Source organism: Myxocyprinus asiaticus, chromosome 38 (genome assembly GCF_019703515.2).
Source record: "Myxocyprinus asiaticus isolate MX2 ecotype Aquarium Trade chromosome 38, UBuf_Myxa_2, whole genome shotgun sequence".
Lineage (NCBI taxonomy): Eukaryota > Metazoa > Chordata > Actinopteri > Cypriniformes > Catostomidae > Myxocyprinus > Myxocyprinus asiaticus.
Genome location: NC_059381.1, coordinates 31,272,004 through 31,290,517, shown reverse-complemented (window position 1 = coordinate 31,290,517; position 18,514 = coordinate 31,272,004). Strand labels below are relative to the sequence as shown.

At 35.4% G+C, this 18,514-nt stretch overlaps 1 protein-coding gene across 1 annotated transcript; it reads right to left on the bottom strand.

Moving 5' to 3' along the window:
- Nucleotides 1-217: 217 nt before the first annotated feature.
- On the bottom strand, nucleotides 218-15,329 carry LOC127428843 (V-type proton ATPase subunit e 1-like). The gene is made up of 3 exons (XM_051677481.1): nucleotides 14,834-15,329; nucleotides 12,427-12,474; nucleotides 218-3,148 (listed from the first exon to the last, which is right to left on the bottom strand). Exons 1-3 carry the CDS (start codon nucleotides 14,935-14,937, stop codon nucleotides 3,055-3,057), a joined length of 246 nt encoding a protein of 81 aa, XP_051533441.1. The 5' UTR covers nucleotides 14,938-15,329; the 3' UTR covers nucleotides 218-3,054.
- Between the last annotated feature and the right edge of the window lie 3,185 nt (nucleotides 15,330-18,514).

Below are 18,514 nucleotides of genomic sequence, written 5' to 3'. Positions count from 1 at the left end.
CAAGATATAGGTTTTTGAGGAAAAAATAAATAATAATTATAATAAATGTGAAAACACTGTACCAAAATATTAATATTAAATTAATATTTTATAACTAAACTGCAAAACTATTACTCAAACCAATGTGTAGGTTCTTGCTACAGTGTCAAGTAAAAGTATGTGAACCCTTTGGAATTAGCTGGTTTTCTGCATTAATCTGCTCATAAAATGTGATCTCATCTTCATCAAAGTCACAAGGATTGACAAACACAATGTGCTTAAGCTAACAACACACAAACAATTATAATCTTTCATGTCTTTATTAAACACATCCCATTAAACAAAAGTAAGTGAACTGATGGATTTAATAACTGATCGAACCTCCTTTGGCAGCAGTAACCTCAACCAATTGTTTCCAGTAGCTGCGGATTAGACCTGCACAATGTTCAGAAGGAATTTTGGACCATTCTTCCTTACAGAACAGTTTCATCTCAGCCATATTCTTAGGATGTATGGTGAGAACGGCTCTCTTGAGGTCATTCCACAGCATCTCTATTGGGTTAAGGTCTGAGCTTGTTGACATCTTGATAAACTTGGGAATTAATTTTTCCCTCGATGATGGCAAGTGGTCCAGGCCTCGAAACAGCAAAGAAGACCCAAATCATGATGCTCCCTCCACCGTTGGGATGATGTTTTCATGTTGGTATGTGGTGCCCTTTTTACTCCATACCTAGTGCTGCGTGTTCTTTCCAAACAATTTAACCTCAGTTTCATCAGTCCACAAAACATTTTCCCAGTAGCGTTGTGGAGTAACAAGGTGATCTTTGGCAAACTTCAGGCACGCAGCAATGTTTTTGTTGGAAAGCAGCGGCTTCTTTCGTGGTGTCCTGCCATTGACACCATGGCTGTTTACTGTTTTCCGCAGAGCAGACTCATGAACAGAGATGTTAACCAGTTCCAATGATTCCTTCAAGTCTTTAGCTGTCACTCTAGAGTACCTTTTTACCTCACTGACCATTCTGAGGTGTGCCCTTTGAGTCATCTTGGCTGGATGGCCACTTCTAGGGAGAGTAGCCATAGAACTAAATCATCTCCATTTATAGATAATTTGTCTAAGTTTGGACAGATGAATATCTAAGCTCTTCGAGATAACTTTGTAACACTTTCCAGCTTTATGCAGTGCAACAACTCTTGATCGTAGGTCTTCTGAGATCTACTGGTCTTTTTTAATGAAGCATGGTCCACGACAGAAGATGCTTCTTGAGAATAGCATTCATAATAGCTCTTTACATGACTAAAACCTTTTAGATGATCTCAAACTTTTTATAACACTTGATAAAACGGAGAGAGGTTGATGTGCACAGCATGCAAAAAAACAAAGAAAACATTCAATATCCGCTTGGTGCAATTTATGTTAGTATAAACTTAGCTGAAATCCTAATACAAATAATAATTGTATTTAAATATATGTTAATACATAGTATATAATATAATAATATATATTATAACAATGCAAAATGTTAATACAACAAACACAATGCACATCATTCTTTAATATTATCTTTAAGGGCTAATGTGATTGAAAGACTTCCACTGAAGATTATTTTAAAACTAAAATGCAATATTTCTTGTCAAACCAAGCTTTATTTGTTTTTATTATTATGTATTTGTTTCTGGCATTACGGGATGTTATTTTGATGCCATATATTTTACGGTTCATTAACGTTTATATTATTAATTATATAAATGTGGTATACTAACCTTCTGGAACTATACAAATCTGCTTTTTATTTTAAAATGTTTTGTTAATCAATGTAGTAAATACAAAAGGCCACATGATGACTTAAAAGTTCATTAAGAGTGTCCCTTTCCAGAAGCAATAATAAATACACATGTAGAAAGTGCACAGTGTCACTCATACAAACACGAAACACCATCATGACACTAAAATAATGCAATTAACATTAACTAAACATTATAAAATATAACACAAAACACCCTAATGTACATAACTGATATTAAAAATAAGAAGAAACATGATGTGACTGGTCACGCAGGGACTTCTGGGAACTCCTGATTATTGTTTTTCACTGAAATTTTAACAATAGTTTACTGTAAAAAGTACATGTATTCTCTTGTTAAACATTATATAAATTTTTATCGTTAATAATACAGTAAAATTATACTTTTTACATCTAAAAATAATTATTGTACAATATTTTACCATAAATTACATGTATTGTCTTGTTAAATAAATGATAATTTGTTACAGTATATATTAAAGTATAAACTACCCGTTAACCAATTAACTTTTTTAACTGTTGCATTTTTACATTCTCTTACTGATAAATTACTGACATTTTTTTTTTCAGTGTATATACAGGCTGTAACATGGCAAAAAAAAGCAAACAAACTGTGATAGCTTTTTATATGACATCTCAAGCTTTTGCAAACATTGGCAGAGGTTGTTTAGTACAGCTCGCAAAGAAATAATACATACGTTAAATGTCAATATTTGCATGGTAAAATCTTTGCTCTATTTAACATAAACTAGACATATGAATTCATATGAAAATACCTAAAACAAATAAAAAAATAAAAAAAATGTAGTTTGAGAAAATGTCCCAGTGTTCAAAGATAAACATGTACAGGATTCCATGAGAGGGCAGGGCCTGTTTACTTGTTTAGGGCCATGTGCAGGGCCTTGGGTCCGTCAGCAGGAATCTGTATGATGCACTGCTTGTTGGATCTTCCCAAGGTCTGGGCTGCTCGCCAAGCCTTTTAGTAAATAATAGCATCTATTACTCCCAAGAAGGAAACAAAAGTAAAACTTACAAGAAGATGAAAGAAGCTTTGTTTAGCTTGAGCTATTGCTGTTAGTGTGACCTACCGCTCTGGAAGCACAGGACATGCTATGTGGTATATACTACAGTATATACAATATTTCTGATACAAGTCTAAGAATCAGTTCACTTTGATGTGTCCTCTAAATGTTTCTTGCTCTGTTATTATCATAGTCTTCCTTTCTTTTTAATGTAGTTTTGTCATTGTCCTTATCATGGAATGAGCTATCTGTTATGGCCAGTGCTGCTGCAGGTACCAAATGGTGTCGTTGCTCAGTGCTGGTCCGAATAAGGGGTTCAGCTGGGCCAGGATGGCTATTAACCAGCTGTTAGGGAACAAGAACAATGATGTCAGAATAAATCCAAAAAACTCTTCCTCACTTTCTTGCCAAACTCTGCTTTCTTTGGGATTCCAAAAGAGTGAATGGTCCACTTCATCATGGCAACACATTTTACAAAAACAAAAATGAAAGGACAAAATGTACAATGTGACTAGTATGAAGTGTCAATGAGCAAAAAAAAAACAAAAAGCACTCCTTCAGGGCATTCTGGTCAGTCACAAAATAAAAGGAGGCACATCCAAAAAGTATTTGGTCTTTATATGTTACAAATTATATAATGTTATAATTTTTTCATTATATAAATTCTAACCTAACCATGTGCCATTTTTTTTTTTTAATATTATACAGGGATGCAAACTAATGAGAGATGCAAAAGTTGAGAAAGTCATAGCAGGTGTTCCAGGGGTATATTTTCAGTGGTTTGTATGATGTATTTAATGATTGTTTAAGTGTTTAAACTACCAAATGTTATAGGGGGCACTATATCACAAAAAAAGTTTACACTTAAAACTAGGGGTGTGACAATACACTTAGCTCACGAGGCGAGACGATACACGATACTGGGTTCACAAGAACGAGACGAGATGATATTTGAACACTATATACACTACCGGTCAAAAGTTTTGAAACACTTACTCATTCTTTATTAACTATAAATTTTTTTCACATTTTAGAATAATAGTAAAGTCATTAAAACTATGGAATAACATAAATGGAACTATGGGAATTATGTTGTGACTAAACAAAATCCAAAATAAATCAAAACTGTGTTATATTTTAGCATCTTCAAAGTAGTCACCCTTTGCCTAGAATTTGCAGACATGTACTCTTGACATTTTCTCAACCAACTTCTTGAGGTATCACCCTGGGATGCTTTTTAAACAGTATTGAAGGAGTTCCCATATATGTTGGGCACTTATTGGCTGCTTTTCTTTATTATTTGGTCCAAGTCATCAATTTCAAAAACTTTTTTTTTAATCATTACATTTTAGTTTTATAATGAAATAAATGAATATGGTGGCACAATTATATTTTTGTCTACAAAACTAATTTCAAACATTTAAGCATACACCTTCAGATCAAAAGATTTTTAAGATCATGAGAAACATTTCAGTCAAGAGTTTCAAAACTTTTGACCGGTAGTGTATATGACTGGAAAAATAGTCTTTTATTCGACTGAAAGTCACAAAATGCAAAACAATGCAGATGCATTTAGAAATGTTTTAACTAATCATCTTGTAATGAATGTCACTTCAGTTCTACTTTCTGAGTATGAATTGTCATATGCAGTAAAAGACAGAACAATATGCAAGCACTGTAAAAGGTTTTGCCACAAACTCATCTGACTGGCTTCTCTCCTGTATGATTTCACATGAGTCTCTTCAGACCTGGTTGATTTTAGTTGAGAGCTGCGGTGGTTCTGTAGGTGTCTTTGCATAGTGCTTGTGTTAGCCGCGGTGTACGGCACTATTTTCTTACAGTTCTTATATATTGGCTGTGTCTCGTTTGGAAGAATGCGTCCTCTGGAGGTCGCATTTGTCGGCCGCATACATCATCGAGGCTGTCTCGCTATTTTTATTTTTTTTTGAGAATGCAAAAAAGGTTAACAACTGTATAAATGTAAGTGCATATACATAAAAGGCATTGACAATAGATAAAAAATAAGAAAAAGAAAGACAAAAAAAATAAAAATAAAAAAATTAAACAAGACAGCCTCGATGACGTATGTGGCCGGCAAATGCGACCTCCAGAGGACGCAGCCTTCCAAATGAGACACAGCCTTTTTTCATGTCTTGTCTATCACTCTGTCGCCGTTTACTGATTCCACCGGGTACCTAAAATGCTGCCACACAAATGATTTAAAAGTGGCAGGGGCATCTTCTATGCTAATTTCACCCTCACACTCCGTCATGCTGATATCGTGAGACAGCTTTTCACCTCAACGAGAAATATCGTCATGCTTTAATATCTTGTCACACCCCTACTTAAAACGTTAAAGTCTTTGTATATAAAAGACAGGCATATGAGGTATAATTTGAAAGTTTAGAATCTGAACTTTTCAGAGATAACAATCACTTATGTATTTATGTACTTAAAATAACAAAATAAGGCCTAAAAACATTCAAGTTGAAAATTAGTGCCTCCTAGATGTAATGGTTAGAAATATTCATATGAAAATAAAAGTCCTTAACATAGCACATAAATGGACAATTCACATATCAAATAAAAGCTCTCATTTTCAGGAATGTGACCACAGTTTGAAATAATTTCAAAAGAATCACAAAGTGAAATATGATTTCTGTAAGTCATCAAATAAAAATGTCTATTTTATGCTCCAATAACTGCTGCTGTAAACCCCAAATAGCTACTTGTCTGAAGCTTGCTTGGCTAAATAATCCAATGTTATACCTTAGATGTCCAGAACAAATATGCAGTCCAGCAGGAAAAGCATGCTAAACAAATCACCAGAAATATATGTTATCGACTATTGATTAGAATGTTATATATATCACAGCTTTCTAATGATAGTTAGATTGAGCTTCTAGTCCACTCTGAGGCCGAGATATTAGATGAAATAATGAGGATGATGCATGAACTGAAAATTAGACTGAATGTCTATGGATGAGCACATCTTTGACGGCTGAAATGCGTTTGAGCGCCACCTACATTTCAGATCTGTATATTGTGATGGAATGTGATAGAGAAAAAAAAATTTCTAGTGCTTGCTGCCATCTAGAAAATGTAGACCAATTTTTTGCAATTAATCCACAGTATGTGTGAATGGAGAGTTTAAGGGGTTTTAAAGTACCCATTTCAACAAGCGAGTGTAAAAGTTACCATCTTATTTCCCTGATCCAGCCCGATTAAGTTATAACATCTCTTATACATATAGATCAGGTGGGGTTTATTCGGGGCCGCAGCTTTTCTGATAACATTAGACGTTTCATCAATATTATGTGATCAGTCTCCGGTCGCTGCCATCTCACTTGATGCCGAAAAGGTGTTTGATATGGTAGAATGGGATTATCTTTTTAAGATTTTGGAAATATATGGGTTCGGAAATACTTTTATTGGATGGATTAAGTTACTTTATAGACACTCTGTAGCGGAGGAACAAACAAATGGATTAATTTCAGATTATTTTACTCTGGATAGGGGCACCCGGCAGGGTTGCCCTCTTTCCCCATTATTGTTCTGTCTTGCCCTGGAACCATTACCAGCCGCGATAAGGAGGATGATTTTCCAGGGGTGGTGGCGGGAGGTATGGCGCATAAGCTTTTACTTTACACAGATGATATTTTGTTATTCGTTTCTGACCCCACTAGATCTATGTCTAGTCTCCACAGAATTATCAATTCCTTTTCTAAATTTTCGGGATACAGAGTTAATTGGTCTAAATCCGAAGCTTTGGCTCTGACTGCGTACTGCCCAGTAACGGCTTTTCAACCGGGTTCATTTCAATGGCCCAAACAGGGCATTAAGTATTTGGGTATTTTATTCCCAGCAAATTTATGTGATTTAGTTAGAGTTAATTTTGACCCTTTAATAAAAAGTTTTTTGAGCGATGTGGGCAGGTGGGCTTCATTACATTTATCTATGATTGGGAAGGTTAATGTTATTAAAATGATTTGTATTCCAAAATTCAACTACCTACTACAATCTCTCCCTGTAGATGTCCCCCTCTCTTACTTCAAGCAATTTGATACCATAGCGAAGTCCTTCATTTGGAATGCAAAGCGTCCCTGATTACATTTCAGTAAGTTGCATAGGCCGATTGACAAAGGTGGGCTAGGCCTACCTAAGATTTTGTTTTATTATTATGCATTCGGTCTTAGACATTTGGCTCATTGGTCACTTCCACCTGAGAGAGCCCCTCCCTGGTTTTGTACTGAAAAGGAAGTTCTTGATCCTATCTCACCACTGCAAAGCCTTTCTATCAAACTAACTGGAGAAGTTAGTCACACCCCGTTATCTCGCATTTACACTCGATATGGACAAAGGTGTCCAGAGTGTTTAACTCGGATATTTATTTAATGTTGCTTCGAGCATATGGCTGAACCCTAAACTATGTATTAATAAGTCCCCTTTCTGTTGGTCAGATTGGATTGTGAGGGGGGTTACTACACTCGGTGACCTGTATAAGAGTGGTGTGTTGAGATCTTTTGAAAATTTGATTCAGCATTTTGGGATTCCCAGATCTCAATTTTATAACTATTTACAGCTGCGCCACCTGCTCTGCACTGTTTTTGGGAGTAGCACACACCCCCCTAGAGCGGCAGATACTCTGGGAGTGGTGACTGCTGCTTTTGGGAAGGGTCATGAGGCATCAGTGTATTACTCCCTGCTAATTCAGAGTCTGGGGGACAGAGCTTTAAATTCTCTCAAAAGATTGTGGGAGGAAGATTTATATTTGTAATTGGAGGAGGGAGTGTGGGCTAGGATTCTGAAAAACATCAAGTCTGCATCTAGAGATGCAAGGGTTCGCCTTATGCAATTTAAGATTTTACATAGATTTTATTGGACCCCCTCTAGATTGTATAGGCTTGGTCTTAAGGACACACCCATCTGCTGGCGATGCCATTCTGAAGATGGAGACACCACCCATGTTTTTTGGGAGTGTCGTAAGATCCAAGAATATTGGCTGAAGGTGCAAAGTTTTGTGTGTGGTATGCTGGGCACTCAGTTCTCGTTCTACCCCAGACTCTGTATTTTGGGAGATTGGGAGGTCATGGATTTGGAGGATAAGCACGTGAAGGACTGGGTTTTGACCAGTGTGATGATTGGTAGGCAGGTTATTTTGAGGAGTTGGAAGTCGGATGGAGCACCGTCATTCCCGGAGTGGTGTGCGGAGATGGGGAGGGTGGCTGCCTTCGAGAGGGGTCGAGCAGAAGGATGGGAGTTAGGGATTTTTACAATAAGAAATGAGCCAATTACTTAACATTTTTGGGGGAATCTCGAGGAGGGGCAGTGGAGGGAGTAATTTAGAGTTTTTTTAATTATTTTTTTTTAATATATTTTTTTTAATTATTATTATTATACTTGATTATTGTATTTTCTTTTTTTTGTTGTTGTTGTTTTAGTTTTTGTGTGTGTGTGTGTGTGTGTGTGTGTGTGTGTGTGTGTGTGTCTATATTCTATTGACCACAGGGGTGTTCGTGGGGGGGTCAGGGTGGGGTGGGAGTTTGGTAGGGGGAGGGGATATAGTGGGGGTTTAATGTATAAAGTGATTGATTCAATATATATATGTTGTTTTTTTCTTTGTGTTAATTTATGAATCAATAAAAATGTTAATAACAAAAAAAAAAAAGTACCCATTTCAAGTGATTTTAATAAGTAGGTAAAAGTTAGTAAAAATTAAACATTTTACCAAACAATTTGGACAGTTGTGTAATGTTAGTGCAACATTCACGGTTACAGTAAGGCACTTACAATGGAAGTGGGGCTAGTACATAAATATTTAAATACACACTGTTTCAAAAGTGTAGCCAAAAGACATAAACATTATACATGTTAACATAACTCTAGTGTGATAAATTCTCTGTTCTACATTATTTTAGTGATAAATTCGCTTGTAGATTTTACCGGTGTTCCGTCGTCATGGCAACGAAGTTGTAAAATTGAATATAACTTTACACAGATTTTAGCACACTAAAATTATGTTAGCACGTATAATGTTTACATTGGCTTTATTCCATTTAAGCTCAATCCAGGGGCGGATAGAGTTATGTTAACATATTCCATTAAATTCAATCCAGGGGTGGATTTAGTGATTTGGGGGCCCTAGGCAAAGTACAGGAATGGGGCCCTCTTCAATGACACACATTTACATCAGTTTTCTCTTAAAGGTGCTGTAAGCCTTTTTATTATTATTATTATTATTATTATTATTATTATTATTATTATTATTTAGAATGGTATGGAGAAAATATTCCTACGTCCTGAAAGATATCACTGAAATACAGTAAGTGTCCTGAGATACCTCATCGGCCTCTGTGACAGCACTAGACTGTGCAAACAGCAAGCAAAAATGTGTCCGCGGTTGTGTCTTTCCTCCCTGGTTGTGCCAACTTTCTAAAAAGGAGTGAATAATAATGTCTGACAACACATTATAAAAAAAAAAAACACAATCTGGCTACTATGAACTACAATACATACCACTACAGTACCCTTTTTCTTTCTCAATCTCTCTCTTTGCATGTTTCCAGAAGGCTTTGATCAAATTTTAAATGTGAAAACATAAAAAAGTTTGCTAGATTTACGCTGCTAAATAAGGCTCAAACACGTCAACAGTCTGAGAATTTTTTTATTTTTGTTCTTTACAAGTGTCAATGGCCAGATCATAATCATCATCAACACTGTGTATTGGTGACTATAATGAGTGCTCTGCTCATGGAAGCGGTGGCATTGCTGGCTGTGCAGCAATCTGATCTGTTTGGAAAGACAGTGTAACCTTAGGAAGTCTGGATTCCATTTACATTTTTTCTCTCTGCAAATTCAAACCAAACTGAACTAGCAACAATGTAGCTTATCTTGCAACAGAGTATACAGTGATATCACACGAAACTGTCTGAGTGGTTTGACTCACTTTCACCTGTTTACGAACTCATGTAGATGCATAAAAGCCTTGGAATATTCCATTACAGCCTGATCTGAGGGGGAAGGGGGTTGCTTGCATTGATGGTGCTGAAGATAACAGCAACATCAATCATATCAGTGTTGTAATAGTGATATTTAAAATTTCAGCACACGTTATTTAGCATTAATGACAAAGCATATTATTTGTATATTTAGGGGGCCCTTGGATTCTGCTAGGCGGATGCCTACTTTTGCCTAGTGCTAACTCCACCCCTGGGTCAGTCAGCAGCATTTGTCACATAATGCTGATTACCACAAAAAATTATTTCGACTCATCCGTTTGTTTTTCTTTAAAAACAAAACAAAAATGGGAGTTACAATGAAGTACTTACAATGGAAGTGAATGGGGCCAATTTTTGGAGGGTTTAAAAGGCAGAAATGTGAAGCTTATAATTTTATAAAAGCACACATTAATTCCTTTGTTAAAACATCATCATGTGTTACTTGAGCTGTAAAGTTGTTTAAATCGTAATTTTTACAGTTATTTAAGAGGTTTAGGGTTTACAGTACATCGCCATGGCAACTAAGTTGTAAAATTGGCCATAACTTTACACAGAAAGTTAGTTAGTGATTTTATCACACTAAAATCATGTTAACATACATATTCTTTACGACTTTTGGCTATACTTTTGAAACAGTGAGTATTTTAACATTTACAGATTGGCCCCACTGACTTCCATTTGCCTCACTGTAGCTTCGACTTTTTGCTTTTTTTTTTCCACCCAATTTGGAATGCCCAATTCCCAATGCGCTTTTAAGTCCTTGTGGTCACGTAGTGATTCACCTCAGTCTGGGTGGCGGAAGACGAATCCGCGTGTGGAGACATAGTGCGTGTGGAGGCTTCATGCCATCCACTGTGGCATCCATGCTCAACTCACAACGCACCCCACTGAGAACAAACCACATTATAGCGACCACAAGGAGGTTACCCCATGTGACTCTACCCTCCCTAGCAACCAGCCAATTTGGTTGCTTAGGAGACCTGGCTGGAGTCACTCAGCACACCCTGGGATTCGAACTAGCGAACTCCAGGGGTAGTAGCCAGCGTCTTTTACCACTGAGCTACCCAGGCCCGACTTTTGGCTTTTTTTAAAGAAAAGGGGACTAGTCAAAATAATCTTTTTTGGTTATCAATATTATACCACAAATGCTGTCGATTGAGCTTAACTTGTATTAAACAGTGTCTAAATACTTTTTTGGGCCACTGCTTTTCAAAATGATATATCATGAAGGTAAAGATTCAGGTGTAAATTGGCAAGAAAATGAAATAACTTTACATGCTTTGGAAAAGTGCCAAAGAGTTTTCTAGAATGACTGCCTTCCCCTGCACCCAGTATGGCTGCACACTGAACATCTGTTAGAAATCTTCTATTCCTACACCTCTGCTTGCTTTATAAAATAGATGAGGAGATACACGCCTTTCAAACATCAAGTGTGACATATCATTTGGAAAGCCAATTTAACCTGTGCCTATTTATAGAACACATTTACCAAACTTGTTCCTGCATAAAGGATATCTATCTTTTCATGTCTGGACTGACCAAGGAATTTGTGAACACAGTGGCACAATGACAATCAGATATGGTTCTGAAATGGGCTCAATATTTATAAACACGTTGCTATGTAAATAGATTCTGCGCACTACTGAATAGGGAAAAGGGTCCGCTGTGTGTTCATGCCGTTTCCTGGATCTGCTTGTGCAAGATAGACTGTTCTTTAATCAGTTCAGCTGTCAGGGCTGGCAGGATATCTGCTTGCATTTGAAGTTTGATGCATGGGTATCTATCTACCTCAACGCATGCAGAATATCAGCACATGGACAGGACAGAAAATAAAAGAGCAGTGCAGTACAGAAACTGCATGGAACATACTAGAAAACAACAGCATACTGTATTTGGAAATAGTAGAATATTAAATATATTAAATATATACATATTATAATTTCTTATTCAACATACAGAAGCCCATTATGTATCATAGAAAGCATATATTGTTATTATTTTTCCAGTTTAAAAAATAAATAAAAAAGAGAGCACTGTGTGGCATCCTCTGAGTAAAAACACAAGATTTGGTGTATTGTTCACTGTATTCATCTGAAAACTGCTATATCTGTAGACAGAGGTCAAATAGTTCATTCTCCTAAGAAACACCGTAGTTTCTAATAGCGTTTTAACACAAAAGGCCTTTTTGTTTTTCACAAGCTTAGGAAACTAAGTATAGAGAAATCTTTACATTTTAAAACAGCACCCTCTTCTGTTCTTTGTGATATCAAGGAGAGAAAAAAAGAAAGATACAATGGAAATGGAAATGAAAATGAGTTATGTAAGTATCTTATATAAGCAATTTTCATGTACCTAGTGGTCATTCATTTATTTATTTTTTTTACCCTTTAAAGTGTCCAAATTAGAAATATAATCCCTCAAAGTATGAACAGAACCTACTGTAGGTACTATAATTTGGATTGAAGCAGTTGTGAATAAAATAGATCATTTAATGTTGAAAATCTTCAACTTTGATATTAGTGCATTGATAAAACTTTATTCTCTTAAGCAGTTGGACGCAATATCTGGCTTCCTCTATATGCAATATTTGAATTATTTCTGTGAGGAGAAAGACTTCATACTTACAACAAGTAGCAGCAAACTGCTGTAAACACAAGCATGGTTACGATGACACTGTGGGAGACAAACATATTCAGATTATTTTTTTACTCTTTAGAGAGTTCTTGCACATTAATAAATTCATCTATATAATTGTGGTGGACAAAGTATGAATATGAATATATATATATATACACCATGGTCTGTTCAAATATTTGATTCTTATTGGCTGGAATGCATGCTGTTCAACCCGCTGAATTCACAGGTAGTTCCGGTCAGTTTTTTTAATCACCGTTCAATATTAATGCGCTCTTTATAACCCTAACAACATAACTTTACAGAGCAAGCAGAGTGAACTATAGCAATAGAAAACATTTCCTAACCACTTTCATCAGCATAGATAATATAGTGGAATTCAGCTTGTTCTGCACAGAGGGTGAGAGAAGGAAATCAGGACCTATTAAATGCCTCTTTCGCTGTCCGGCAAGGTGATGCAAAATGATTTATACTGTAATGTGTTGTGTATGTTATGTGCTGAAGTGCTGCCTATAGCCACTAGAGCCCCAATGTGCCTTGATTCATGTGTCCTTCACAAAGATGAATCTGCCTGATTCCAGCCTTGCTGAAGCACCCCCAGATCATCACTGATCCTCTGATCCTTAAAACATTATCAGAATCAGCTTTATTGCCAAGTATGCTTGCATTAGTATTGTGTTGTTTAAAAATTAATATGAACTTGTTTTCTTTGCATTATTCAAGGTCTGAAAACACTGCATCTTTTTTGTTATTTTGACCAGTTGTCATTTTCTACAAATAAATGCTCTAAATGACAATATTTTTATTTGGAATTTGGGAGAAATGTTGTCAGTACTTTATAGAATAAAACAAATGTTCATGTTACTCAAACACATACCTATAAACAGTAAATCCAGAGAAACTGATAATTTTGCAGTGGTCTCTTAATTTTCCAGAGCTCTGTGTGTGTGTGTGTGTGTAAATACATTTAAAAAATGAAAAAAGTGTACATTGAAATAAATATATACGTTTTTAATTGTGACATATATGGTTATATTTACACTTTTATTTCCTTATTTATGCATTTATACATTCATTTTCCACATGCATTTATTTCCTTGTGTATTTATTTATACGTTTAGTATTTAAACGTTTATATATACATGTATATATTTTCACATTTATTTATTTACACATTTACAGGTATATTATAATTTCTAAATGCACGTCCATGCCCATCTGTGACTATATTTCAAGTCTGTAGACTCAAAAAGATGTCACTGTTGCCTTTAAGCTTCACTCTGGAGCACTCTGAGCTGGATAGCTATGCCTGAAGTAGAAAACACGCCTCCTCATTACCTTATGGACAACAAATAAATGTGGGAATCAATAAATGTAGAAATAAATAAATGTGGCAATAAATACATTTGAAAATATAGACTTGTATAAATAAATGAGGAAACAAATATACAAATATAAAATAAATGTGAAAATATATAAATGTATAAATACATAAATAAGGAAACAAAAGTATATAACTATTTGTCACATTAAAAAAATATATATATATTTATTTCTATGTACACTTTTGTCATTGTTTACATTGATTTGCAATTACATTTATTCATTTATTTTTAATTTTGTCATATTTGATCCTCTATATCCAGAACATACAACAATGCATGCTGCAATTGACCAATTCTTATACACGTACACAACAGACAATGTATCATTTGCAAATATCACCTATGATGTAGTTTTTATATATTTACTTACATTTACTAAGTAATTTAATATAATTATACATATCTATTAAATAAATTCAGATTTCATACATTAATAATCATTTATATTATAATAATTTGTTATATTATAAATGTTAAATCTGAACCCAAGTCAATTTTCACTAAATATGTATCTCTTTTGTATAGGCGTAGATTCGGCATGTTATTATTTGCATTCAGTATTTCATATTGATCCTCCTTGATATCACAAACAGGAATGTTTATGGAATTTTATGTGATGTCACAGTGACTTTACAATGCCTCAGCCTCAGTTGAAAGTCTGCTTCAAGTCTGAAATCGTCATTACACATCTTTCCTTGGACGTAAACATGATACTACGTTGATATGGACAGGAAATTCAAACTATAGAGTTCGAGTGACTTTATTTTTCCCGGATAACTGTCAATTATCAAATGTGATACAGTAATAGGCTATACTGAATTCCTAATGAATACCATAAAAACAAGATTTCGGGAAATACTTTGTTTGTTACAAACTTTCCTGTTCCTCATCATCTTTCAAAACACTATCACAATTTCAGTAATAATTGTATTGCGTTTAATGCACAGAAAACAAAATAGAGACCACTTTAAAGTGAACAAAACAACTTTCACTTGACATTTAACAACGCATACCCTCTGTTTGGCCCTTTCGGAATAAACCACGGGACAAGTCCACCAACAAATCCCCAAAACAAAGTGACAACAGCCATTGTGATTCCGAAATTATGCTGGTCCATGTCCAGTTGTTCAGTGTTTGCGTAATTTAGAACTTGAGGTATTGTTTCGCGTATATCCGTGAGCTGTGATAATTACAGAAGTATCTCATCAGGAAGAGAGCGTTCATACGCGCCTTTGTGACGTCACCATTAAGTCTGTTCAAACATGTTCAAATAAAATCTTCCTAAACTTGGATTTCCCAATAAAGGTACTCATCATACTAAGACCTTTTGGAGTTTGTCTCGGTCCATGTTTTTCTGTCCAAAATAAAGTATGTTCCCCCTTCTGACACCAATATGAAAATATATGTAATAAAGAGTGACTCTTCCTATTTTCTCAGACTTCATGGAAAACTATGCAAAAACTGTTCTTGCTCCCTTAAAGATATTAATGAAACAAGTTTGTGAGATATATCACCGGTCTCTGTGACAGCTGTACACTTTGTAAACAGCAAACAGAAGTGTGTCGGGGACAGTGACGCTTTTCACCTGTCAATCATTTTGTTCGTTCTCATTTGAAGCGGATCATTGAGGCCATGATTCATAATGTTTGTCAGTTGAGGGCGCTATTGTGCCACTGTTCAATTTGACAACCACAGGAACGAACAATGCTGCTGTTTTGCTCAGTTTGTCTCAAAATTATACTTGGAGGGCGGGGTTTTGTGATTAGGGGCGTGGCTAATTCAACGGCTCAGTCACGTGAGAGCTTCAGAACGCTGAATTCGCTTACAGCACCTTTAAGTTACCTTATGCGCCAGAGAACCTTGCGCGCAGCCATCTTGGAAATTTTGTCTCGGAACTTCTGTTCTAGCGGTTCTATATAGATATTTATGGTGTTGATGTCAAAGTGTAATTAGCTAGTGAAGTGGATTTACAGGATATAGAGTTGTCAAATGTTGAGTATTTTAAAGTGTTCAGGGGATGTCATAAAAACTGGAAGCAGAGTGGGGAGATTTTAAAACATGAGTACTTCATTCATAAACACACAAGATCTTACATTCACTCTGTGGATGTACTGATGTGCCTCTGTGCTCATGAAACTCCAAGAGACAACACAAAGTCATTAAGAATATCTCTGTAAGAAACCTCTGGCCATATTTTCGTGTCATTCACCCATCGTGTTATTGGCTGTCTCGTTTGGAAGGCTGAGTCCTTCGGCGGTCGCGTTTGTCGGCCGCATACGTCATCGAGGCTGTCTTGTTTCAGAAAAGCGAGTAGGACACTTAAAATGCGATCTTCTTTCACGGGAATTCGGAGGACGCATGAGGTGTATCCTTCGTGGGCACTCACAACCCACAATTCTTTGCGTCAACGGAAATGTCTAAAAAAAAAATGTTATATGTAAATATGATGTTCAAACGCAAATAATGTTAATTCCCAAGTTGAAGTACCTCAGTAGATGGGTGCAGACTATATAATATATATATAATTATATTAATATATATTTAAAATAAAGTATTAGACTAAAAGTACACCTGTAAAATCTATTTTCTTTTCTATCTACATCATTATAACTCTCCTAAAATGTACCTCATACATTCCCTTCTAAAGGGACTTTGTTCCCTTCTCATTCAAAGCGCTCGTGCTTGTTAAAGAGTGGCGTGCTGTCATAGCAACCATGTTACGTTCTGTTTCCGTTCGTCCTACGAAGTCCGCCTGGTTTAAACGAGACTTGTTTAAAGGAGGACATCCGGTATACTGCAGCCTTCAAAGGACGCATCCTTCCAAACGAGACAGCCATTGTTAAGGTGGGCAGATTTTTTTTTTTTTTTGTTGTTAAACCAGGACCGAGGAAGGGTGCAACTATATTTATACGCACATATACATATGAAAGTGTATGTTTATTTCATATGCATCAACAACATTTAATCACATTTAAGCCTCTAAAAATGTAGGGTGACAAATTAATTTTAAAAAGTACAATTGTAATTTTGTTTAATGTTATTAACTTGCATGTGTAATAATACGAGCTGTCACTGTTTGAAATTTAATGTCAACTAATATTTTATCACAAATTATTAACAAGTTGAAAACTAAAAAATTAAACAGTTACACGTATAACAATGAAACGCTTATGAAAAAGTGCAGTGTGTCATACCTGTCTGAATGTGATCTGCAGGTCCAATTTACCTTCGTGAGTGTTGTAAAACAAACTTGTACAGTGACAGAAAACTCACGAGCATTTTCAAGTAGTAAAGGGGTGCTGTAGACTCATAACATCAACTCTTGATGAAAAATACTTTCTGTGCTCCCACACATAATCCATTTTGGTCAATACAAACAGGAAGTTAGATGACAAAATTCGGAAGAGTGGAAAGGGGGCGGGCTTAATAAGTTATTAACACAATAATCTGGAAATTACATTTGAGTGGTAACAGACTTAAGATTTGTTGCAGCTTCAACCTACATACCTGTATGAACATGAAATCTCACTCTGAGTGGATAAAGGGTACTAAGAATTGTACTATTTCATAAGTCTGTGTAAGTCTTTGAAAGAATACCATCTAAAACATTCCTAAGTGCTCTTTTAACTGAAGTGCAGACCAATTAATTTGCTTTCAGTTTCTAATTCTTAATTTAACAAAAAGGCACATATTCAGATATCGTTTTTCAATTCATTTCTATAATTGTTTCAGTCGTTTGAATTACTGGAAAAATTAAAAAATGATTTTACAGAGATCGCACTCACGAAGAGCCAATGACATTTTACAGAAAAGCATAACTAAAAAAAAAATAAATAAATAAATAAAAAAATCTATTCACTATAGAGAAATTCCCAAAACTTTTTCTTGACTTTCTAAGATATAACTCATTTTCATGACTTTTTCCCCTGTATTTTATATTTTAATCTCAATTTATGTTCTCTATTCCACTTTCTGCTTCTAATTTAATGCATTCAGTGCACCCGATTATTACGTCATGTCAGAAAAATCGGATGACTTTTGTAGTGCTTTTCTTCCCAAATAATAACAGGCTGTTAAAAGGCACTATTATAAGAACAGAATAATTATTCTACGTTATGTTCATTTTAAGCAAAGGAACTGTAATTACAAAAGACAAGAAATCAGCTGAGATGACCATGAGCCATGATTTATTGAAATGAGACAGTTAAGCAAGCTATCATAATAAATAAATACTTCATTTTAAGAATAATAGTCCAGTGTTGCAAAACACAGAGTTTGATTTGGTGTATAGAGTTTTTTTTTAAAACCAATGACATTAAGAAAATAGCAGGTAAATAATAATAATAATAATAATGTGTGGAATTTTGAAATTAAGACTTTACAGAAAGCATAAGAAAGCCACATTATCCAGTGTAAAAAAGTAATGGAGAATAACTTTCACATCTCTCCACAAGAGTGTTCCCTTCACCTCTCTATGATTTATTTTGTTCTTCATGAGTAGCGAGCTTGCTCAGAGGCATCGAGTCGGTCAATCATGAAGAACAGTCAGGGGCAGGTTTACGACTTATGAGGCTCCAAGCAACCAACCAACCCGGGGCCCCATTTTGAAAAATGTTGCTAAAAAAAATGACAACATTTATTTTAAATCATAATTCTTACTATCAGACGTTGTAGCCAAGTACATTCAAAATGTT

Coding starts and splice junctions, on each gene's coding strand:
- LOC127428843 (XM_051677481.1), bottom strand. CDS start 14,937: ATGGACCAGCATAATTTCGGAATCACAATGGCTGTTGTCACTTTGTTT. Junction 12,475..14,833: donor CCGAAAGGGCCAAACAGAGG/GTATGCGTTGTT, acceptor TGTCTCCCACAG/TGTCATCGTAACCATGCTTG. Junction 3,149..12,426: donor GCAGTTTGCTGCTACTTGTT/GTAAGTATGAAG, acceptor GTTCCCTAACAG/CTGGTTAATAGCCATCCTGG.